The 25,128-nt window shown below is 43.8% G+C and overlaps 2 protein-coding genes and 1 long non-coding RNA gene across 3 annotated transcripts; 2 read left to right on the top strand and 1 right to left on the bottom strand.

Annotated features, from left to right (window-relative positions):
* Positions 1 to 10: 10 nt before the first annotated feature.
* Positions 11 to 24,729, bottom strand: LOC135803799 (probable G-protein coupled receptor CG31760). The gene is made up of 13 exons (XM_065317505.1): positions 24,443 to 24,729; positions 11,652 to 11,765; positions 8,534 to 8,720; positions 4,939 to 5,140; positions 4,658 to 4,822; positions 4,466 to 4,595; positions 4,154 to 4,407; positions 3,943 to 4,096; positions 3,553 to 3,877; positions 3,356 to 3,494; positions 3,180 to 3,285; positions 2,955 to 3,098; positions 11 to 2,856 (listed from the first exon to the last, which is right to left on the bottom strand). The coding sequence occupies exons 2-13, from the start codon at positions 11,745 to 11,747 to the stop codon at positions 2,674 to 2,676; spliced, it is 2,085 nt and encodes a 694-aa protein (XP_065173577.1). The 5' UTR covers positions 11,748 to 11,765; positions 24,443 to 24,729; the 3' UTR covers positions 11 to 2,673.
* On the top strand, positions 5,600 to 8,484 carry LOC135803809 (uncharacterized). The gene is made up of 2 exons (XM_065317513.1): positions 5,600 to 6,923; positions 6,981 to 8,484. The coding sequence occupies exons 1-2, from the start codon at positions 6,575 to 6,577 to the stop codon at positions 7,829 to 7,831; spliced, it is 1,200 nt and encodes a 399-aa protein (XP_065173585.1). The 5' UTR covers positions 5,600 to 6,574; the 3' UTR covers positions 7,832 to 8,484.
* On the top strand, positions 16,665 to 17,358 carry LOC135792778 (uncharacterized). Its single transcript, XR_010548468.1, has 2 exons — positions 16,665 to 16,744; positions 16,804 to 17,358. It is a non-coding gene; the product is annotated as an uncharacterized lncRNA (long non-coding RNA).
* Positions 24,730 to 25,128: the final 399 nt, after the last annotated feature.

Here is a 25,128-nt window from a genome sequence, read left to right on the forward strand (position 1 = left end):
AGAAGCAAAGTTAAAACACAAAATATTCATCATATATTTGTCATATAACACCAAAAATATATCGTTATATTCTTTTACATAAATAACATTGTTAACAACATTAAATCTTATAATATTGTATCATTCATCTTAATTATCTCTGTGTACTTAGTAGTTATTTGACTTGATTTAGTTATACACACATATATCTATCATTATCCTTAAAGTTAAGTCCTAAACCGTAACACGCGCTCGCGCCGTTTGCTTCCATTCGACAATTGCTGTCTCAGATGGAAACGCCAACCCAAATGTGTACTCATAGGTGTGCGTGATAAGTTAAACTCGTGTTAACATTACCAAATTCTAACGTTTACTTAATGCATCGAAATGCGCTCTAAACAGTATTCACATCGTAACCTAACGCATATCATATCATGCTATCATTGTAAATAGTAACATTCTTTGGCCGTGCGGCGTGAACATCGAATTTCGTCTGGAATTTTTTTTTGTTAATTTGTACGAGTAATTGAATGTGAAGTTGAATTTCCGTTGAGTAGTAGTTTTGCATAGAACAAACATTTACGTATACCCATTTAGTTCGTGATAATATATGCGAATATGTGAATAGACGTCGCAGAGTGGCCAGCAAGAAAGAAACGGATACGTCACAACGCGCACATCACACTTAAGTCGCGATTGCGATCCGTGGCTTTTTTGGAATAAAATTAACGAAACCCAAACGTAACAGTTACCTTTATTCAACATGCTAATTGAATTGAATTTGATTTGCATTCGCATGCGTGAATGCGCCGATAACACTTCACGCATGCCAACAAATGTGTAACATTTTACCAAACATAACAAGAATAAACATAATCAACATAAATAATAATTGCGTACGTGACTAGAGAAATTGATCAAAAACGTTTTTGTTATATAAAAAATAAAATGAGCATATAACTCTGTGATTTGAAAGCGTCTCAAGTTTCCAGTCATTAAAATTCACATTTTTTCCAACGCTGCGAAATTTCAACCCACACACACAATATTAGAACTAGTTTTGCCTAAAACATATCAATTAGTACGAATCAGTCGCAAAGGGCTCATATAAACGATATGATTCGTGCTATTTGCACGATTATTCTATAATAATGATATCATTTGTTCTCTTCTTGTTACTTAACATAAGGTTGAAGTTCAATTTTGTTTCGAATCTAATTTTGATAATACAACACAATACACACATTTAGATATATTTTATTCCCACGCTTTAATTATCTAATTTAATCTAGCATTACTCATAAACACTTTCTTTTACCTAATCTAATGGGACTTAGTATAATTGTTTTTTTTTTTATCGTAACGATGATATACAATTCTCTTAAATTTATATTTGTACTATCCGTGAAATTTCATCGCGTTGGTTAAAAAAATGTGAAATTTCATGAGTGTTTCTGGAAATGTGCACCCATCAGACGCTTGCACGAATAAAACCAGTATAAAAACACAGTAATAAAAGCAACTGCATATAAAATCATTAAAAATTGCAAATTGCAAGGTAATTTTAATCGCAGGTACATATTTACGGTAAATTTACGACAGCTTGCATATGAACATTCAATTATATACTTGGGTAATTGCAGTTTAACGCGAAAGAAACATCTACTTTCGGGCGGCGCCCTAACATTTCCTGTCCAAAGTGAAATCGTGCTAATTCATCGGTTACTTGTCTTTTATTTCGCTTGTGTCATTTTAGCTTAAAGTTGTTTGTTTTTGTCTTTGATTTAACCTTATGCTACGCCTATCTAGCTTAGTTACGTAATTCGCATTAATTCTACTTCAGTTCTAATTTCATTGAAAATAGCTTTGTTCTGATACGATAAATTTCTAGTGTGTTTTTTTTTGTCACATCACTGCTAGTAATTGCAAATATTGTCATTCTGTTTGAAAGTTTGCTTATTGTAAACATATCAACGAGTATTCCGTGAATTGATCTCTGCGTTTCCTCTATCCCTAGCAATCAATTGGATCAAATTGCATGCGCTTGCATTAATCGACATCTTCACATAATTGCGCACAATTATTTCAACGTGTGTAAACTTTCAGTAACTTCTTAACGCACTAATTCTAACATCCTACAAACTTTAACGTGTCTTTAAACTTTCAATTCTCGATTTCCATTTCATTCCATATCCACATCTAGATTTGTAAGTTTTTTTTTTCTTTATAATATAGCATCTTCAAAATTTCACTACGATTTGTCGCTAATAGTCGTCACTTTAATTCTTCAACGCGCGCCATACTCACGATCACAATTATAATCCTTGAAGCATTAAATTACATTTAAAACGGTTTAAAAAATCAGTCGACAGTCAGACAAGACGTGTTTTAATTGAACTGCTTTCAGTTTTTAAAGTTTTTTTTAAGCGTTTTGTGTCGCTTCTTAGGTGAATGTTTGCGAATGGCTTGTTTGATGTCTTCATTGTGCATACATCAAGTTTTAAGTGGTAACAATCATGGTAGGTAACAGTTCCACACCATTGACGGAGACATCTTCGGGAATAGGGCAGCTTTTTTAACACAACATGCATTATATTACTCAATTTGACTATCATGACTTTTGTTCAATGCAAAGACCTTAAATTATATTTATGCAAAATGAATCATTAGGGATCTGGATGATTTACGATTGATTTATAAATCGTCACTGCTGGTTTTCGCCAGTAGACAGCCGGCTTTCGCCATTGGACTTTGAATCGCGGGAGCAGCGAGTGAGCTAAAGTATCCGCCAGTTTTCGGCTTCACATGCCTGTTGTTCATTTCCATGTGAACGATTTTCATGAATTCAATCTGCCCGGCCAACTTCTGGATCTCCTCCTATAGAAATCAAATCGGTTGAAATAAATTCCCCAAGGGACCATACAGTCACAATATAATAGTACATCTAGCAGTACTTGCAAAATGCAGCTGCATACCTTCAATTCTTCGTTTTCTTGATATAAATCTGGCGGCTCCTCAGGGACCAACCCAATTCCGTTCAAGGAGAACGATGCAGTCACGCCGCGACTCCTCGCACGGTTATCCCATTGATCGCCTTGCCCTTTGAGCACTCTTATTACCTGACAGTACATAAAAACAAATTGACTGGCGTGTGACTAAAGCGCAAACAGCTTCAGCGAATCGAACGTGTTGATTTTTACCTTCGGTCCAAAGACGAGAGCGATTGTGACAGTCGTGGACATTTGTGTGCGGGCGAAGCCCAACAAATACTTAATATCAGGTCCAGCTTTGGGAAATATCAATAAACTAGAACACAAAGCAGTGTGATAATGACGATAGTAACAATAACATTCAATGCGGTTGGATGGCAACTCACTGGAATGCAACCATCGTGCAATTGACCAGAGCAATGTTATAAATTGCGTAGCTGATCAAGCGCGCTTCATTGAACAAAGATTCGGCGTTCCTTACATTATAACATACACGAATACCCCACGCAAGAAACAGAACTTCACCTTAAAACATTGCAACATGTAAAATTTTAGCAGTGCTATATTCTAATATGGAGCTTACCAATGGCAAGACTATGGTCCCACCAATTGTATGAGCACTGTTTGAATTTCAGCCCTTCCTGATCTTCGATTTCCTCGGCAACGGGTGTGGCGCTCAACGTCCAAGTGCTCAGGTAGATGAGCATCACCAGCAAAATGGGTACCATCCACTGAAGCAGTTGTTTGTCCGTCAGCTTGACTTTGTGCGCTGACTTCACTCGATAGGTGAGCGACACCCGCCAAGTCTTCATCAGGAGGGCTGTGTACGTGATGCAGAAACCTAAATGTCTAGACCATTTAGTTGCAACACAGGCATACATATCCAATACAGGATAAATTGCAGCCATCTAAAAATAAAACATCGCATTCAATGATTCATTCCTGTTGTATAATAAGCAAATTACGGGCATACCTCCAGGTACATGGTAGCACATCCTAATAACGTGATAGACAAAAATATAGGACTGGCCACTTTGAAGACCTTCAACTTGCGATGTTGAAACATGTAGATGATGAGAATGACAGTACAGAAAGCGCAAGTGACGCTGAATACGAGTAGAGTTATTCTGGAATCATTAGAAGTGAAATTGAAATACCTTCAATAAAGGAAGCACTGGTATTACCTAAACGGCCAATGATATGTAGCCAGACATGGTTCAGGGCCTTTACAGACTTTACATCCGGGTGCACACTGCAGGCACCCAAATACCTGTGACCAAACTTCACTTGAGTTCTCCAAGTGTTCTGAGTAAGCAACCTCAACGAGGGTTCCATTGAATAAACCGTCATTATGAGTTGTATAAAAACCATCGCGACATTTGCACATGTAACATCCTGTTTTCCAGGTACCCTCTGACTGATTTTGTTGATAAAGACACTGGAAACATTCATATTTCATAATATTGTACTTGTGAAACTTTGATGGTTCAAAGTACCTTGGATGTTGAATTATGACATTTGTGGGTGCCATGGAGGATGTCCACCTCGTTGCTACTCTCGGACTCTTCGCATTGGTTCACTTCCAAGTTGGAAACGTCGATGTCCAGACTCAAAAAGCCCTTTGTTCTGAAAAATGATAAATATATCATTTTTTTGCACCGCAAACGAAAATAATTGATCAGGTGTACCCATGTCTGCCTTGTGACGGAATGGGTACGCTATACGAAATCAACCACTTGCGTTCGGCGCAGGAATAGTACGGATATGTCCACCAGCCGCTGTAGGAGATGTTCGTTGGACTGGGCATGAATTTTGGTGATCGGAGCGCTGGTGTACTATCCGCATCCTCATACCTGTAAACACGCACCAAAATTCATCACAATATAACAAGTTGTTTGTGACAATGCGTATATATTCCCGAAATAGTCCAGACGGCACGATATCGATTCGACGCACGCGGGAAACGTACCATGGGTATTCAGCATCCGGTCGTTGTCCAATATGCGGCGTGTTTTCCGTCAGCCGTCGCGGGCCGCCCATCTCCATCGCCTGCCGCCGCCACCAGGCGCAGTTCTGCAGCTCGCCGGTCGTCACGTTGATGGCGAGTACGCGCGCCGACAGGATGTGCTGATCTGACACCAATAGGTTGCGCGAGATCGCGTCCTGGAGGCCTGCAATTGTTCCACAGCTCAATTGAACATTGCTGAATAGATTTGTTGGTGGACATTCACACGATGCTACGCTTCTAATCGAATGCATGACACAAATATATTCTAAATAAAATCATGTTATATTTAATATTTTGACTAAATTCGGAATTTTTAAGTTATTTACTGCTAGATTAAATGAACCATAATCGTAAATTCATCAATTGTGATTTTATTGCTCCAATTAATCATTATTTTTTTTTTGCAATCGGAATGACTCAACGTTGAATATTCCGCGACATTTAAGCCAGAAATTAATACGCAGCAAAAGTGAACAAAGTTTTTATCGCGAATAAACATCAAAGCATAGAAGTATAAATACTAAATACATAATAAGATACGAATAAAATATGGCCGTGTCGACGTAAGTTGCAAACATGTTGACTCCACGGAATCCAATAAAGTAAGTTGAAGCAAAACGTACGCGTAGTACTGTAATGAATTTCGGTTGAGTAAGCAACGCGCGGCAAGTGACTCACTTGGTGGTATTGAAATTTCAGCATAAATAAAATATTGTTACACCTTGCTCGCGTTATCGCTAAAATTAGCAATGTGATGCACATTGAACTTCGGTAAAGTGTGTTGTGTGGGGTATATGTGGCATGAATGCGGGCAGCGAAATCAAATTCGTGTATAAACACCGTGTGCTCTAATTCAAAGCGGCTTCATCGCAAGCATTTGATGATAAAAACTAATTATCTAATCTCATCCAAGCAATCAATAAGTTGACACATAAGTGGAATGGTATTTTATCATCGTAGCATCAAATGCGCAATAATCAGGCAGGCGTTTCCGTGGATTTTTATTTCGCTGATTTTCTTGGGTTAGACGATAGCCTAGTGATTCGGTGATTTTGCGTTAGTGTGAGTGATTAGTGCGCGCGATAATTACCGACATACGAGCGTGCCATATAACGCTGTTATCTATTAGATGAATCCGGAGGTGGATATCATTGATTATGGTTATTTGTTTGTCAAAACGCTATCACGCTATTTTGTCGGCTACACGTACTCGATTCCCACTCGGGTGGCAGATCGCCTTGAGTGCGTTTACTGCTTTGTTGTAAGTTTATTACGTTTGCGCTCTTAACGACGATAACGTCATCATCCGCATGAATATTCGGCACTCCGACGACTGGTGAGCAGTAAAGCGCGACGCCATCGGCAAACGCATACATTCATCTAGTTCCGAGTTCCGAGTTGCTAGTTCCGCCCGCCAGCGAAGTCTTACGAGTTGTGCGCGGCGCATAATTAATGCGCTCGCAATTAAATTAAATAATGCGCGCCGCCGAAGACCGTCGCGATTATTGGAGCTTGCTAGTTTAATTAGTGGCACCGACGGTCGTTTAGTGTACGTCCGGACGCGGAGCAGTGCAGAACACGACGAACCCATCACAGGATGAGCCGCCCGAAGCAGCTGCCGCCACGGCAGATCCTGTTGCGCCTTGTGTGCTCCCAGTGCCGGGACTATTTGTCCGTCGACCCGGTGCGTATCCTGCCCAACAACGAGGTGCGTTGCGGGCGCTGCTCACGCGGTCACCTGTCGTCGATGCAGGCTGTGCGTAGTGTCGCCTTTGAAGATGTCGCCAACTATTTTGTCTTCCCCTGCAAGTTCGACAAGTGCAACCGGGTGCTGGAGCGCCACGAAATGGGCCTGCATGAGTTGAAGTGTGAATACGGAGCGGAGGGATGTTGCTCCTGTTGGAGACGCTGTGGCGTGGAAAATCTACCCCCACCAAAACCTAAAGGTAAAACCTTTGAATATCAAAAATAAAGACCTCGGAAGTAAATCAATTTATTTTCAGGTTTATACTACATTAATGCCGATGATAAAACCCACGAACTCATCACTTGCGTTCACTGCTTTGGCTATCTCTCGGCTCTACCAATATTCATCCGCCCTAATGGTACCTACATCTGTTACCGCTGTGGGCCTGACCTGCAAGCACCACCAGTGATCCGCGACAAACCCCTGGAAGAACTCCTAGACTGTTTTATCATCAAATGCTCCTACAGAATGAATGGGTGTCAGGAACGCTATAGGTTCGGCCAGGAGATCATCGAACATGAAGCTAACTGCAATTATAACCCACAGAAGCAATTCCACTCTGAACCGCCACCTATAAACCCATCCGATGGGCAACCCGGCGGAGGTAATACCAAGATCAAAGGTGTCATCGCCACCATTGCTTCGGGTCACATCTACGCCACCATCACACCTAATCATTTCAACCAGTACCAAAAGTATGGTCAACAGATGGAAGAGAACAAGATGCGTCAGTCGCAGATGATTCCGAGGATATCCGCCGCAGGACAATCGTGCGATTCCAGTGCTGGTGTAGCACCAGTGCACGCACATAGCACCAATGGTAGCGTGCGTGGTCATCGCAAGCAGGAGAGTCAGGATTTGAGCACACGCAGTAGCATCTCTATCGAAAACCATCATTGGGACCAATATAACGGCGCTGCGGGTGCCGATGACACAAAGTACCAGGAAGACGATGACGAAGACGATGCTAGGAAGTACATCCGCACTGCGAAGGTCGCTGGAATCGGTGTAACGCGCAACGAAAGCATTCTCTACAATAATGTCGTCACCGAGATGAAATATAAGCAGCACCTGAAGAAGACACCGGCGCCGAACGTCCCGGAATAGATCGCCTCAGTTCATTTTCATGATAAGTCTATGCCAACATTTGATTAAATCATCGTTTTGCCGTAATTGCTAAATAAACGTGACTAACAGCTAGCGGAGAGGATAAATATTGTTATAAATATGCTGAAATATGAATCGTCGGTGTCGATGGCTTTCGATATTTTATTCGCGCGATCCGATTCCTTTGCTAGAAAATATTTATCGTCGAGATTAATATTTCAAGTTAAATTATCAGTCGAGTGAAAAATTTCTATAGAAAACGTTTATCCAGCCGCATCAAGATGAAACAATACCCTTCGATTGATCTATCTCGATTGTTTACGGCGCATTTGCACTTTTTTAAATGGCAATTAAAAACTTCACGCGCACGCTGATTGTCGGGTTACGTATTTGATAAGCGACGCGTTGTCTTGTATTTCGGCAAAATCAACGAGTGAAATTAGCATTTTAATTATTGATCATTATCATCGGCGATAAGTCGTATCTATATACCTTGTCGTGTTTTAATATTGTTCTATTATTGACTCGCGATAATCCCGGGCGCGCATTTAATTATTAGGCAATTGTTTTCGTTCTTATATTTTTGATTGGATTTTGTTTTGTGGTTGGTTGGCTGTGCGTTGATGAGAAATAAAGTTGATAGAGTAAGCGTTGGTTGATGTTTTGTGTGCATTTATTTTTTGTTGTTGTTGTATGACTCACCGTTGTGATGCACCAGTCCGAGGTCCTGCAGGAGCATGGCGGCGAGATCTGCTTTCTGTCGGGCGGCATCGTAGCGCTGAGCGTCGATGGGCACCGACAGCAGGCGGAATTGTTCGGTGATGCAGAGATCGCCAAAGCTGTTGGTCGACACGTCGCGTATCTGCTTCAAGTTTACTTCCACCACATCCTAATGCATGAGAACAGCAATAATAAAACCGAAATTAATCACTATCTCAATCAAATTGCTTGAAATTTGTGTGTGTGTATTGCATGACGCGGCAAACAAAGCACTCTCAAAATGAGTTATTGCAGTTCATTTCGTTCGTCTAGTAGAGTCATTACTCAGTTTGTTGACTTGACTTTGTATCTCACTTTCGTGACAGTGCGCCGCTTAGTAAATTACATTGTTTTCGCATCGATTGACACGTGATGACGTGATTACTAGAATTCGACCAGCGTGACAGCGAGTTCACTCGCCGTGTGGGCAGACGTAAGTCGCGTTGAAGTCTGTCGCGCGCAAGAAAACGATTTGGTGCATTCGATGGGCTGCCATTCAGCTGCAGATGTGTGACGCACATTCATGAATACCGCGCTGCATTGTCGCGCGTTTGAGGAAAAATCGCCAAAGAGCTTTCAATTCAATTTCCCATTCAGATTTCGCACAAAGACGAACGCGATGACGTCCGCAGCAGGACAGCGCGCGCGTTGATCCCTTTCAGGCGGATTGAATTCCCTCCGTGCGCGACCTACTGGCCCGCGCACCTCTCCGATCGTATTATTTTAGCAACGGGCAATAATCGCGGTGTTGAATCTGAATCTATTCGTAGCCAGTTTCGCATCGGACAATCGGATACAAACATGATTACAAGAGCGCGCGCGCGCGCTCGCTATCACGGATCAAAAATAATCATAAAGCGTTTCCAGCAATGTGCAATTTGCCCGTGGAGATCGCATCAAGCGCTCAGCGAGCACGAAGCGCGGAAAATAACATCGGCGTCCACAGAGGAATGGAGCGCGCACACTATTTAATTTTATTTTTGAGCGGGGCAATCACTGATTAGGGTCATTGTTCGCCGATCGACGGGTGTAATCCACGCACGCAATTGCTTTTTTTCTGTCGATATATTCATCGTAGTTCTATTCGCGTTTGCGTCAACCAACGAATCGTTTTGATTTACGTTTTATATACTGCGATTTTTTTTGTTCGACGCGTGCTGCGGGATGCTTGAAATATGAATACTTTTATGCTATACTGGGCGACGCAACCTGAGCGGATACGTCGCACAAATTGACCAATAAATTATCTCGAAGCCTATCGAGTTTCAGGTAGGATAGGAATGCGTCGACCTGGAAAAAGCGCCGAGCACCGCGAGTTTTCCCGCGTGCGATTTTTCGTCCACACACACGCGTGCGCTCGCGCTCATAAACTGTATTCGTAAATACGCGTTATTCGAAACGATTGCCATTTAGTAAACAAATGCTTTTGCGTTTATTTTTAACTCGGGGTATTAAATCGAATGGAAAACGTTAAAAGTCGTATTTGACTAACAAACACAAATCCGGCACGAAAATAAGTACCTTGAGGGATCGCGGTAATATGGCTGCACAATTTTCATATGAAAACAAAAAACAGCAGAAAAAAGGCAAACAATTCTAGGAAATACGTATTAGGATATATTTGGCTTGAAACATTTGATAGATGATGTATATTTGCTTTTAAAAGTTAAAAATTCCATTAAAAAAAATATTTGCGTGCAAAATGCAAAAATAACTAGTAATACGGCTTTATTTAATGTGTGCAGTACACATGTTATTTCTGTTATTAAGATTAACCAATTTACGAGTTCATCTTACCATATCTTTTCCAATTCATGCATAATAACACGAAGTTAAAGACCTTGTGAGATGGTAAGTACGCCGCACATTACGGCTGCGTTTATGACTCGTCGACGTGAATAACATATCAAATTGCTATATAAATATGAACATCACCTTAAAAACCACGCAACGAATTAATCTATAAAATTCCACCCCACCGCGATGTCAGCCGCCCTCTCATACGATGAAATATGAAGTGAGCGCAGGCACAAAAGCCGCCCGCACTCGTAAACGGTTACTCGGCGTACATGTCAATGTTATGAATATTACATTTTGTTATGTAGAACGTTGAGCGTTTTATGTGCTCGCCGCTGCGAGGGATATTAGTCCCTTTGTTGGCGCAAACATGTTTAACGTTCGGTTGAGCATAACTAACATTGACGCACAAATCCAGCGAGAGATTTCGCACGTTGGATCACAGAAGGATTTGCAGCCCGCCACCGGGGATCACAGCAGGTATGCAACGGGAAGGAATCTTCAAGTGAGATGCGGAAGCTGTGAGATGAGGTCGCCCACCTTGAACCAGACACGTGTCAGACTATGGCATTGACAATGACCTAGACCTAGACCGAGAGAGACCCAGACGATGGACGAACTTTGATGTTTGCAAAATATGCTTCAATGCACTTTTGCGCTTTCAATTTGATATATTCTGCGTAGTATACGCTGGAAATAGAATTTGCATCGCACTAATTACCTGCGAAGCGCGCATCTATTCATCTATTCAAACTGGGTTTATATTTCAGGTCAGCAGCGGCGCATTCGGAACGGAGTTTTCCCGGGATTCCAATTTAACAGAAAAAAAACTTGGACGGAAAAAGTTGCTGATTATAGCCATATCCACCTAGCCGGGGGAAGTCAGCGAATGCAGAAGCAGCCTTCGAAATTGATTGATTAATGTGCGCTCCACGAGCACCCAAGCGACGGATGTAAACAAAATCCTCGCCGCGTTCCGACTGCATAAACATCTCGAACTCGTGCCAAAAACTTTCGAAAAGTACGCTCCAAGAGCCAAAAAGTGACCAAGAAACAAAAACAACGCAGCGTACGCCATCTACTGTGCCACAAATTAAAAGCACTGCCTGCAACAGTGCAGAAAATTGTTGTGTGCGATGAATGCGACCAAATCAGAGCACAAATCAATTAAACTCGGCGCAGTCGAGGTCTGAATTCAATTGAAAACTATCGAAATGTCTATTTGGCTGTCGAAATGATTGAGCGATTGAATTCGCGCACTCACCTTCGGAATGGTGTCGCTTCCTTCTCCGTCGCATATCGATACCGCGAGCGTTGAAATTATCAGCAGGAACGTCCTCGCCGAGAAGCCAAATTCCATTACGTGCTTCCATTAGTCCTGCAACAAATGCAAAGTTAAAGTTGTGTGACTGCTGGTTGCTAGTGGGCGCACACGCGCACCGGCGATAATAGAGTTTGTGCTCCGAGCTTTGTTCAATCGTTTCGAAACGATTTGGTGCAGCGCCGTTTGAAGGCGTCTAACGCACCGCGTTCAGCACCGCCTTCGGAAATTTGTTTGCTCGCGGCTTAATCTCTCTCTCAGCGGTGGCACTCGAATGCAAATATTGTCGTAGGTCTTAAAACGCGCGTCCTTAATCAAAAAGAAGTTGCGAGTATAACTCGAACTCAAACTGGCGCTTCGGTAAATAAACTCTGTCTTATAAAGTCGCAATTTGCAACGCAAAAACGCACGAGTCTAATCATATTACAATGTCAAGAGTAATAAAAACGACGAGGTAGAAAGTCGTGCGCTCCGGCTAAATGTCGCATCGATTCACCGACAATGTGACTGAAAGTTTGAAGTTTAATCACATAAGTAGCTATCCGAATAACAGACGAAGTAGCAACTTCCACGGCGTGGCTGCGTTCTCGCTCGCGCCGCCTACGATCGCTTAATGCTGTTAACAGTTCATCAAATTCATGAGCAATTACGCGTTTTCGACGTGTCTTGTCACGCGGGGCGTATTGATTTTCCTCCCCGCGAGCACATGTTCGAAAAAGCCGCGCTTCGAACGCAGACAATGCCGGATATTGCGTTTCTGGCAACCGAATGCGCGAAATCCAATCAAAATAAATCCAGCGCCCGGCACGTTTGTAAATACCACTCCTCGACATGGTATTTACACATTTATCTGCGCATCGGACATCCCCCTGTCGGGACACAGTATTGCGAAGTATTATGTCGCCTTCGGGCTTTTTTCCTTTTGTGCGTCGATTCGAAATTTGTTGATTCACCATCGACGCCGAACGGAAATCAACAATATATAAAAAAACATCGTGTTGTACAAATTGAACGCTTGCGCCGATAATTAGTTGATTAATTAATTAATTAATTAATTAATGTTATCGTTGCGAGCGTTGCTGCGATTTGCCGCTGCGCAGCGTTCGCCAGAAATAACACCCCCGCGTTGCAACCCGAACACAAACAGCGGTGGGAGATGCCTGGAACCCGACAACGACTTTATCCCGTCCGGTGGGCGCATTGCAACCGGCCCACCGCGTGGGTGTTTACGTTGGCGTCGCTGTTTGTTTGCAATATGTCATCATCTATCGCCAGGATATCGCAATGCTGTTATCCGGCTTTCTTCTGCGAAGATGGCGAGAGATTCACTCGGCGAATTTCAGCGCGCACATTCGATTGGTAAACAATTACTGGAAAATTCAATCCAATTGCAAATACGAGGACGAGCGTTGGACTACTGTCGCTTCGTGGCTTTGAATTAATTACCGCCGCATTACAGTCGACAACGTTCCGGTGTGAAAACCCTCTCGGCGTTAACGTTAGTTAACTCACTGAGTTGCATGCGCCAACACGACCAGCAAAAACAAATGTTAGCAATTATTATTATCAATGCTTTCCCTATTCTCGGACTTGTTTCTTCATTAGTCTCAATTTTCGGGTTGGAAGTAAAGCTGCCCGGTTACAGAGATTAATGTAGGAAGCGTCTACTACCTACATCTCATCATTTGTACAACACGAGAAAAATGTAGGCGGTATTTCAGTGGAAGAAACAAAAAAAAAAAACAAGAATTTGTTTATAAATGTAACGTTGTTCTTGATAAGACTACTTAAAGAATAAAAATACACTTTTCCCAGGCAGCCGCAAAGGATTTTAACTTTTGTGACCCTTTTTGTGAATCGAAAATAAACTTTTCCTCGGAAGCAGACTTTTAAGAAGCTGTATAACCTTGCGCGCTGCTAAAAACATCGAGTTCATTGTTGTGTTTTCTTGTGTATTGTTTACAAAGTACATCAAACGCGATTGAAAAAATCGCTTGCATTTTACGGATATCAAACGCAGAATTCAATTTTCTGCCCTTGAAATACACAACAATCCAGCCAGGAAAAAATGATGATAAAGTGCGCAACAAGTGCACCGTTCACAATAGCAGACGTAATTATAGTCTAAACATAGCATCCAGTTGTTTGATAGCGCAGAAAGAAAAGCGGCAATTGAAATTCTTTTGTAATATTTGCACAAATTTTATTTTCAATGTCAATATTTATGAGCGCAAAAGATACTTGTTGCACGCTCGAAAAGGTGGATTGTTTGATTTTTCTAATTTTCGCGTCTGCCCACGCCCGCTTTTTGATCTCGCCGTCAAAGAAAATGCAAGGTTTCATTAGTTTGTTTGTTTCCTCATTCGCCGCTTCTTTCGCACCCGTGTGGCGTTGCTATTACGTTGTTTATCTTGACTAGTGACTACCAACTACCTCCACAACGGCACGTGATTGTTAATAATTCACGCGTCCGTTTTCTGCCCGCTGCAATCAGAGAAGACCTCGTGCGGGCATTAACTTGATTAAACTTATTTGCTTAGTTTATTATTCGCGAGATGCGCTGATGTGCGCGTTTCGCGCTGCGAGCCACCGCAAGGCAAATTAGCGGCGTGTGCTTACGCTAATTGCGCGCGTAATTGCTGCAATTAGGTGTTTCGAGACGGCAGTGTCTCATGAGACAACTTGCGAAGGTGCCGGAAGGAAATCTTGGAAGAAAACGCGGTTTGGAGTGACCCTTGAGTTCAATTAGGATAGGTACATTTCGTCGCGACCCAGATCTTAATCGGGTGAAGCGTGACACAAACCGCATACGGCAAGAACTACAAAACACTAAAGAGTAATATTCACGGTGGAATTATGCGAGTGGTGGTTTTAGTGCGATTGCGTGGCGGGATTTAAGATAGTGGCGCGCGGGTCAAGATCGAAAAGCATAAGCGGTTGTATGGTTCCGGTTCGAATCTGCATGGAATTGACCCGTTTTATGCGCATCACGCACATCGAAGTTGTTTTAATGGCAATTGAATCTCCAACACTCGGCGCGCAAACTTCCACCACAACCAGTTGCTCCCTTTCAGCGACCTTTGAGGCAGCCGCAAGGTGTTGAGCAAATATTAACACAGATGGAAAACTAAATCACCCGCCGTGCCGAATTTCCTTCGGATGCATCTTTGCATTTCCGCTGGACGCGCGCGTGGCGGGAACTGGTTGATTTTAGATTTGTGGATGCAAGCATTTCCACTTCCATGTGATAATGTGCTGGCGGGGGTGTGCAGAGAAGCACGAGCGAATATAACATGTTTCAATTATAATTTCCGGCCGTTGCTTGCATTCGCTCTCCTCGACGATTTCCTTTTCACGTTTTCGCATTTTGCCGCTAGCCGCGTCGCCCGGCTGCGAATAGATTGCCGGGAGGAGGATGGTGCGGGTGGTCTATATTTTGAGTTTGTCGGCCACTTTGATCTGTCCGTGCCTACGTCGCGCGAATTTGCGCTCGAGTTTCCGCATTTCCGGTGGACCTATTTAGTTGTTTGCCCATCGGCGCGCGAATCCCGATCCATCTCGCCCTCTGCGACACTCTGCGACACATATTTTCATATTTCTTCGGCGTGTTTACCTGCACCTGTGACCGCCTGGAATTCTTCAGGCGGAAACTCGTGCGTTTATTTCCTCGCTGGTGACTTGTGCGACTTCATGCAGAATGCAGGGGCTTCCGTTGTCCCTCGACAGAAAAGTCCATCGCATCATATGTGGAATGCCGGCTCGCGTCGATACTTCTTCATCCGTCGTCCTGCGTTGGGCGCTTCGTCTCACGCCTCACTGGATGCAAGTTTCTGCTATGCGCGAGCATAATTCGATCTCGCTCATCATGCGAGTTCCGTTCGCGCGTGCATTTCCCACGCGACGCGAACACCCCAGAGTGCCGGCGGACGGCGCTGCCTCCAGCGGCCCGGTTTTCGAAGCATCGATCCTCGACGCCGCACCGTTTGTGTATATTACCCGACCGCATTTCGAGCAGGTTCTCCGGCGACCCGCACCGCCTGTTGGACCGCGGGGACGGCGCGATCAGAGCCACTCAACAAGTGCTATTTTTCCCGCTTACCAAATTGCCCCCGCTAATTTCCATTTGCAGGGTTAACATTGTTGTAAACCTAATGTGATTGGTGGCGGTATAGGTTCCCAGCTAATCGGTTGTTACATCAATCAGGGATGAATATCCGGACTGCGGGTATTATTAATCCGGATTAAAACCAGCCGTCCCTTTGCCTCGCCCCAAAATTTCATGGCACGTGCCAAAAGATATGCGATAAACCCGAAAATTGCCACAAATTAAATAAATATTTCAAAATCCACCACCAAAATCCATGTATTCGTAATTATTAAATTTACGAGAGAAAAAAACCTCTCGAGTCCATATATGCAACGTCAACTTCAAAAGCAGCACGCACATTTGTTTTATGAGTTGCCTAACGTTTCGATAAATTAAAAAATCAATATCGAAACAAAATAAAAACAATTGTCACGTCGCGTTGCATTAAAAACTCGTGCGTTTTGCAACAAACACAAATAAATTTATTCAGTCAGCGTTATGCGTTTAATTCCAATTATTTCATGCGGACGTTGAACCCGAATGTGGGTCAAAATATGCGAACAATATATAAACTAAATATTGCTTCTAATTAAAATAGAACTCACAATGCGCTTTGTATTATTTCGCGAATATTTCGAGTAACCAAACGATAAAAATGACGTTTGTAATATTATATTTACTTCCACAAAGGTTGTGTCACTTGTTGTTCTTCGCATTCTCGAAATAAATAAATATTATTAGGTGCACGCGTCCTGTTCGTTGCACGCTTTGCGGAAAAGGTCTCCGTATCAATACTGCATTATTATATGAAATCTATTTTTCGTCGAATGTATAAATTGCATAAAATGTGTGCGATTGACAAGCGATCCGCAATTCGAAAATCTATTTCATTTCACTTACAGAAACGCAGCTTGCGTTGCGCAAGCAAAATGCATTTGTGGTGTTGGGTGTGAGTAACATTTATCTAAATCAAAGCAACAATTTTCAATGACATTCAATGCGTAATAGTGCATGCTAAACACGCAACAAGCACCGCGCTCCAACTAATTCAATTGATGAGTAATCATTCCAAGTTTTGCGCCACAACCTATTGAACTGATGCTCCCATGAGAGATGGGATCGTGTTAAATAGAGCACCGAGGCCATCAGTTTCCAAATCAGTGCTATCTTGAAACACATGCGGAATTGAAATCGATTTGAATTCGATCTCGGTACAAAACGCCGTCCAAAGCGGATTCCAACTGGGAAATAATACTTCACCGAAATGCTACTAGACTGGCATCAAGTACTACCCCCAAAGTGGATGCACAGCATACTTTATACAAGAATAAGTATGCTTAGGAGTCAAGTAGCTGCACCTAACGAATTTCCGTCAAAGTACACAGTTTCCGAAAGAAACTACATTCAAACCGAATTAAATTCCACGTATTGAATTAGTTATAAAGTGTAAATGTAATGTTCCGCATTAATTTATAGTTCAATAAACTAGCGTATTTAATTAACCGAGTTGTTTGAAACAACAAGGCTAAAAATAAAACTTTTCTCCGCACCGAACAATAACAACATTTTAATTAATTATTTAGTTAAATAATTGTGATTTTCTCGTGCGCTGTTGTTGTTGCTGTGCCAAGTGTTTTACATGGGCGTACAAATCGATTTGCAATTTATTCCTTGAATGTTTCATTACGCCTAATGAGCTTGGATAAGGAATTCAAGCAGGTAAACTTTCTGTTTTGAGTCTGCTCGTTTCCCATTGAATAATTACCGTACGAATAACACTAGAAAATAACAATTACATTGAGTCGCGAGCGATTTTCGCGAAACTAGTTTGTAACTTCAACTGATTTCGAGCAATGCAAATTGTTCTAAAAATAAACATGCAATGAATATTGAATATGAATTCGTCACTTTGTTATCGCCTTGTGTTGATGCTGATTTTATCCATACGCAATCGAAAGAGTATGCATGCATGATTCGGCTTTAACTAACAGACTTTTTATGCGTTCAATCAATCTGCTCGAAATCGAGTTGCGTCAAAAATTGAATTTTTTTCCCTTAATAAACCTGGAGAGTGAAAAATTTCATTGCCCTTGTAACATGAATAAATAATTAGATTGAGCGAGTGGTTCCATCTCAATTTGCATGTTTTGCCCGGCGGCGGCGACGCGCGCGTGTTTTTGCATTTTTCCCGGTCGGCGGGTCTTTTGTTAACGTCAAGTTCAATATCGCGCGCGCGACCCACCGCCGCCCGCCGTTGTCACATGAAACATCAATAAATATGAACCCTAATAAAATCCGTCACGTATTTGGGTCAGCTCGCACTCAATTCAAATCTTTGCTAACTCTGACCCAAACCAAACACGCACGTGATACATTTTCGAATCACGCCGATAACACCAATACAGCAGACCCGCTGCGGCCGCCGAAGGTCTGCACTCGATATTGCCTTTTGTTTTCCGGCTGAAAGTTACCCAAAACTTCAACGGTGGCTTTGTGCGCTTGCCGCGGTTAGTTTTCACGCTGGGCTGCTCATAACGAAAGTAAATTGAAGTTAACTTAAGCAAAGTTATAACAAGATGCTGTTCGAGTCGGCGGGGTTTTCATTTAAATTAGCCTGGCGTCTGGATGCTATTTGCTAGTTTTCCTCTGGTCGCTTTTTCGTCGCCTTCTATCGCTCCTGCCGCTCATGTAATGATTTCTTTCTGATTCCGCACGAAAGTTTCCTTCCTTCCTCGCTCGGCGCGTGCTATACGAACGAGTACATTGTAATCATCCCAGAGATTTGCCGGCACGACCCAGGCGAGTAGTTTCCTGGTCCCCCCCACCTTTCCGACTTTTTTCCGAGTCCCGTTCGGGACGGGAGATTACCATCGAGACGTGTTTTTACCGGCTAGCGTGGCCGAAATTCCGCTACCGACAAGATTTAGTCATTAGGCGGAGTGTTCGCTTTTTCCGTTCCGGTTGCTTCCGGTTCTCGTGAGTGCCATCATCTCGTGCATCAGGCAATCGAATGCAGTTTTAATTAAACTCGGCTGGCCGCTAAAGCAAGTGCCACTCCGTCAGAGCTAGAGTGCGTGCTCTTAAGCGGTCGGGGAGAATACAACAAGTCAGAAATGTCAGGAAAAACCTTCTGGTGTCGCCACCGAGCGAAATTATCACTTTAATTAAATTTGCCTGCGTATGATGGCTCATATTTTGCAATTTGTTTTATGCATACAATGTGCTGGTAACGAATTCAGTCCATTTGCCTACTCGGACTTGCTACTAATCGCTTGCAATGTGTGGTTTGCTCATTTGCGCCGCTTTGGGGCTTAGCGAGGAAGTGTTAAGGATGGTAAGCATTTGCAACAGTTCATGCACAAATCTACGGACACATAGACACCTCGAAACGCACGCGTTATGCTTTATGCAGCGACAAGTAGGTCAAATATTCATTGTTCCCCCTGGCGTGTGCATCGCTTCAACCGCTCCGGGGAAATTCTGCATCTTCCCACGTACACTGTCCGTGTGTTACCGGGAACACGGTGCGAGAATGTGCGTTCCCGCATGAAATATTGAAGCAATCGCTTCGCGCATCGCAAGGACTATGCGCGCCGCGTGGAAATATGTGCGAAAAGTGTGAGGTGAATAAATGTAAAGCGGGAAACGTCGGCGCCGGCATACGGACGCTTCCTGCCGCCGCCTCCGCATTTTGTCCCGCCAAAGCTTCTATTTCTCGCCCATGTTCACACCAGCGACCGGAATCCTGCAGCCCTACACACCACCTGATGGTAGCGATAGCAACGATGGGTTGGTCGGTCCGCCGGTCGGATGCAAGCATTGTAAATACGGCCGCCGGGGGTTTAGTCTCTGGCTGTTAGCTGACGCAAATTTAAGAAGCATAATTTATTGATTTTTTGCCGCGCGCCCGCCGTCCTCTCAGGTTGATAAACTAATATAGTGGAATGAAAGGGCGGCGGGCGTCTGTGGGGCGGCTGCGAGAGAACACATCATCAAGGTGAGCGCGTCAAGTAGCGCGGAAAATTCGTGGCCGCATCGATTTTTCTATGATATTTTTTTCCAGCGGCACTCATTGTGCCGTCACACCACTACCGCCGCCGCCGTGCCGACGTTTTTACTACACGTCCTTCGCTTCTCCACGCTCATCTGCTTCCGAGCGTATGGATATTTTGTTGTGGTTGCTTTTCGCCGGAAGAGCGAAAACAACGCTCGGCGCTGCCCAACGGCAGGCGCGCACATCCAGGTCAGATATGAATTAGTCCAGTTTTAAACATTCGAACGTCCGCGGTAATATAAACACACCGCCCAAGGCACATCGAGACGGTGGCATTAATCCCTATTAACAGCCGCAGCGCATGTTGTGAATGCTGCGTGAGGGATTCGGCAGCAGCTCGAAGGATTTCCGTGCTTGCCGCGCTTGTTTTGTCGTGTCTTGGAGTCGACAAATGCGCTTACACATTCGAATGATTCATGCGAATGCCTGCACACGCCGTGCGTCGACGTGAATGGATGGTCTTACGCAATATTTGCGCGCTGTTGTTTCAGCCGACAGCTCCGACTTAAAACAACTAAATGCACTGCTTGTTTGGACTAGAAGCGATTCTTTAAAACGAGCGTAAACATTTACATGTTTGCATCATCTATTGACTCGTGAATTCAATTAAGTACTGATAACTCTATACTCCGCAAGCGCTGTGCGAGCAAACACAATGTTATGATGAGTATCAGGTATTAAGTGGCGAAACTTAATATCCATGCAGAGTTTTAGTCCTGCGCGGTCATTATTTTCATGAGTTATGAACGAAAAAAAAAAACACTTTTTCAGTTCTCTGCGCTCCAAAGTTTACCTTACAACCTAACAAAATTTCTTAAATAGTTGGCGTTGATAATAAAGAAATCCTTTTAATAAAGTTGAATGTTCCTGGGCTCCTGGAGTGAATGGAGTTGAGTTTAAGTTAGTTCGAGTATCGACTCCCAATCGGCACTTTACGACCATACTCCTAATATCCAACAATACCCCCCGACCCAGCGAAACATAGCCTGCCGCCCCAATTCACTAAACTCCCCAATAAAGTTACAGGCAGTGCCACAGGCGGGCGGGCTGCTCGTTTGGTATCAGTGCATCTGTATTGACATAACGACCATAACGACTACAACGACATAACAGATGCGAATGACGTTCGAATATTGTTAACAGCGGCAAGCTGACCTCGTATAACTCGCACTCCAGGACGTGAGTGAGTGCATAAAGCGCTCACAAAGCATAAACCACTCCAGTTCTGAATGCGCGACTGTAATAGGCTCACTACCTTCAGACTGGTCCGTACTTCAGGGCACGCATCAATAAATTCACCCGCGCGCCCGTGTGTATTGTTGCGCATTATGTGTCCAAAATAGCGAGTTGACAGTGCTGACTGGAGTACCGACGCGTCGAGGTGTCGTCGTGTTTGCTCATACGCTACGAATTATTTCGCGGCGGTGTAACCGACGCGCGGGAGATGGATAGGTGGATTCCGAATCGATGCGAAGCGGTTGTTGGAGCCTTCAGAGACCTCGATGGCTTGTTTGTCACCTCGGGCTGTGCTCACATGAATATAAATTCGCCGATGCCAAGCTATTCTCCATGCGGATGAAACTTGAACAGCGCGCCACTTGAGGCCTTAGAACGTCAACGTTGAAGACGCGTGCAATGTCATCGCATTGCGTCTGCTGCGAACTTCGGAGACATCCGAGTAACTTCTCACCTCGGCGTGTGAATTATTTATACTTCTGTTGGAAATTTCCGTGTTGCTTGCCGGCGCTAATCTGGGAGTGATACCGGATGGCGAATGCGGGTAAAACTTTCGTCCAGCGCGAACAAACGACGCTATTATGTAACGCGTGCAAACTTTTAATGTCGCCGCGGCTGCAAAACTGCAAAACTAAAAACAGCGTGGAAATCTATTGCACAGGATGTCCAGGATTTTGGCCAACCGGGCGAAATGATAAATGTTGCGGAAAAGCAAACAGCGAAATTTCATTCGGTGGTGGGTTTACAGCAGTTTTGTACCGAAACAAGTTATTTCAACCGAATCAACCTCGCCGCGTATCAGTTTACCAATTACTGAATGAAACAAAAGGTTTCCACGAGCGTGATATTTTCCCTCTGTACCCGAGTGGCATTTACCACCACACACTGTCATTATTATTTAAATCTTCCCCAATCACAATCATCTATCACCTTCGTAACATTAAATAAAAATAAAGACGCACGTAACCATGGCGAGCGCGTGTAACACGGTTTCCACAAGACTGAAAACCGACAAACGTGAGTGCATTATTTATTCATTGGATTCTACACGAAGGGCGACGTCCCTTTCAATTCCACGGCGGCCCAATATTAAGAACAACATGTGTGCCGGTATTCATGCGCTCACATGTGAAATGCTAATGCCACATGTCCACACACGCACACTTTTTCGCGTTTTCAATTAAACTCATTCTGGACGCCAGTCTCGGTCATTCATTGACATTGCTGGACATTTCAATTTTCGCTAAGCCCTTGCCACGTGCATCGGTCACGAATGACGGTGAACATCACAAAGTTAAGCTTGAAATTAAAGTTTTGTTCGACAAAGGTAATTAGGATATGTTTACGTTCAATTTAAATGCGAACAACTATTACCTACGACTGACTAACTAAGTCAATAATACTATTAATATTGTCTGGCTTCCAATTCAATTGAATTTAATTCATGAGTAAATATATTAGTTTGATATAATTAATAAATGTATTAACTTAACCCATGCTGATTACTTGTCAATATATGAAATGCAAACTGTGTGAGTTGTTAACCGCGCAGGTAATAACCACAATCCTTGGATAATTAGGTAATATGCATTGGAATATTCTGCTCATTTTGATGATTTTTACCGCGAGCGCGGATTAGCCGCCTTTGTCCCGACACGAATGCAATCGTGTATTATTTATTTACGCCGCGCTAAATTATTTAAATGTCGACAAGCTGCGTGACGTTCACGAATTTTCCCATTGTGCCATTATTACGCGCTTGTGTTTCGAGTAACATTTCGCCTCGGGCATTTCCGAGTCAATTTGCTGTTGACATAGATTTTGACCAAAACTCAACTCGACCACGAATAATTTGATTCGAGCGCAATTTGTGACCAACGACATTGTTTTTTCTTCTTTTTTTATTTCGGATGTTTTTACTGATTATACACAAAACGGTTTCGTGCCGGCCATTCTTGGGCGGCGTTCTCAGTTGAGCAATTACATGCGTGATGATCAAATCAACGAAAGTGTTGTGAATTAAAATGAATGCGAGCCCGCCGGGAGCAAGACTCATTGCGCTCGTACATCTACATAATGCGCGCGGTTTTCGCATCGGCTCGACGCGGGCGCGCGCATGTGAAACAATTGCCGTTTAATTGACCCTAATGTAATAAGAACGGAGGCGCGCAGAAGACAGGAATAACAGACAATTTCGCCGCAAGCGCGCGAGTTTCTTATCGCGGACGGCGTCGTTGGCGCCCGATGGCGATGTGTTTTGTCACAATGAAAAGCAAAAAATAACCGCCACTATGGAAACTGTTAAGAAATCGAAGAACAAACGGTAAATTAATACTGCATCGACCGACCTAGCGACCAACCGACCAGAAGACTCCGGAAGCGAAAGCTCGCTGATGGAATAAATGTCTATAAATAACGCGAAATAAAGCCCGGAACGCAGAAAAATGAACATAATAATAATGTTGACTTCTTTTAAAAGGCGCGCCTGAATCCCTGAACGGACAATTGCGTTGATGTGCGGGTGAAATATAAGGGATGCATGCAATAAAGAAGTGTTATTGTCAGCAGAAACTTTCCTATGAGTTGTGCTTGACGGAAAAGAAATGGCGCATTAAGTGCACAACAAACTCTTCGTCTTTGAAGTAACTTCCCCGGCTGAGACGTTAGCCGACTACGGATGAATTCCGTGATGAAAATAACAAGTTATGTGATGAAATTCCGATTTTTATCGCATGGCATGCGGAGACTAAGCCGGTGACTGAGACAAAAACGAAGGCTCTCGGGCATTCCGGTAATACCGCATCTTGCGCCAACTTGGGCCGCATGAAAATTGTGTTTGACTTGAAAGCTTCCGCAAAGTTGCGCTTTGTTTGTGTGATTTAAGCCGATTTCCGATACGAAGACGAAATTTGCGCGATTAAAATTACGCGAACAACTCGCGCCGAACTTGTATTATGGCGCTTGCCAGGGGGATGGCGTTTGATTTCGTAATAAATTAGCAAGCAGAAAGTTAAAACTTGTTGAAGCAGCGAACACAATACGTACGACGAGCATTAAAGCTCGCGGCCGATCGCGCATCACGCCGTGTTTTCGTTTAATTAGAAAACGCGCGCGTTTGATAACATAATGTACGCTCGTGTCGCTCGAGACATTTAATCAGTCGAATCTTAGTTTAATCTTGTCTCTCGCGCATCCACACTTCCGGTTACATCATTGCGCCCGCCGTAGGGGGTGGCGAACAAGACAAACACATTGCGGCCGATAAGCAGACACACAGACTGGGATGGAGGAGACTTGCAGGAAGGCGGCTGTGATTGAACAACATCGAATGCATTCGCCAAACACAATTTCGGTTACCTTGGGTACATGCATATTTCCGCAGGAGTTCGCCTTCTGCCGCCCGCCGCCGCCGCCTCTCGGTGATTCCGCGCCGCGAGATGAAGCCGCGCTCTTCACGTGCACTCGACTGACTAGACCGCGCGCGTTGCGTAATTAATGCGATCGCGGGACCGACCCGACTTCGAAACAGTCACAAGCGATCCGGGGGCGGCCGGTGCGGTGCGGCGACTGGCGTGCGGTGTCGTGCGCGGAGCTCGTCGGGCGCTGGAGCGCCGGCGGAAAATGCGAGACCGTCCGTCGATGCTAGCGGCGATGCACTGCGAGGACGCGCGAGGCTTTCGCTCCGTGCCTTGCGTCGGTTTTCCCGGCGCGGGACCGAGCTGCCGCCACCGCTGCCGCCGCCGTGCAAGGCTACGGGTGTGCGGGTGCTTACGCAGCACACGTATTCACCGGTCCCGACTTTTTCAACTCAGCTCAGAACCGTTCTTAACGAAAATTTACATTTTGCAAACATCATTTGCAACTGAGAAACCATCGCTTCAACGCACTTTTTAAACAAACTTTTAAAAAATCAAAATTATAATAAAAATTAATTTATCTACGCGAAATACAATTCTGTACGGCATTATAGTATTGTGTTTCATATCTGACTTTCACGCGATCAGTAGTTTGCACAAACTTTTTGCGAAAACTCCCGGGTTGTA

The sequence above is a fragment of the Atheta coriaria genome, unplaced genomic scaffold, assembly GCF_025399875.1.
Source record: "Atheta coriaria isolate IRGN ID8LTWV9N9 unplaced genomic scaffold, Caltech_Dcor_3.1 hic_scaffold_1_pilon, whole genome shotgun sequence".
Taxonomy (NCBI): Eukaryota; Metazoa; Arthropoda; class Insecta; order Coleoptera; family Staphylinidae; genus Dalotia; species Dalotia coriaria.

Bases quoted from the DNA above. Each gene is read 5' to 3' on its own strand.
- LOC135803799 (XM_065317505.1), bottom strand. From the start codon at position 11,747: ATGGAATTTGGCTTCTCGGCGAGGACGTTCCTGCTGATAATTTCAACG. The intron at 8,721-11,651 runs GTGAGTGCGCGA...CTCATGCATTAG, and splicing joins GAAGCGACACCATTCCGAAG to GATGTGGTGGAAGTAAACTT. The intron at 4,408-4,465 runs GTACTTTGAACC...GAATGTTTCCAG, and splicing joins GTCATAATTCAACATCCAAG to TGTCTTTATCAACAAAATCA.
- LOC135803809 (XM_065317513.1), top strand. From the start codon at position 6,575: ATGAGCCGCCCGAAGCAGCTGCCGCCACGGCAGATCCTGTTGCGCCTT. The intron at 6,924-6,980 runs GTAAAACCTTTG...ATTTATTTTCAG, and splicing joins ACCCCCACCAAAACCTAAAG to GTTTATACTACATTAATGCC.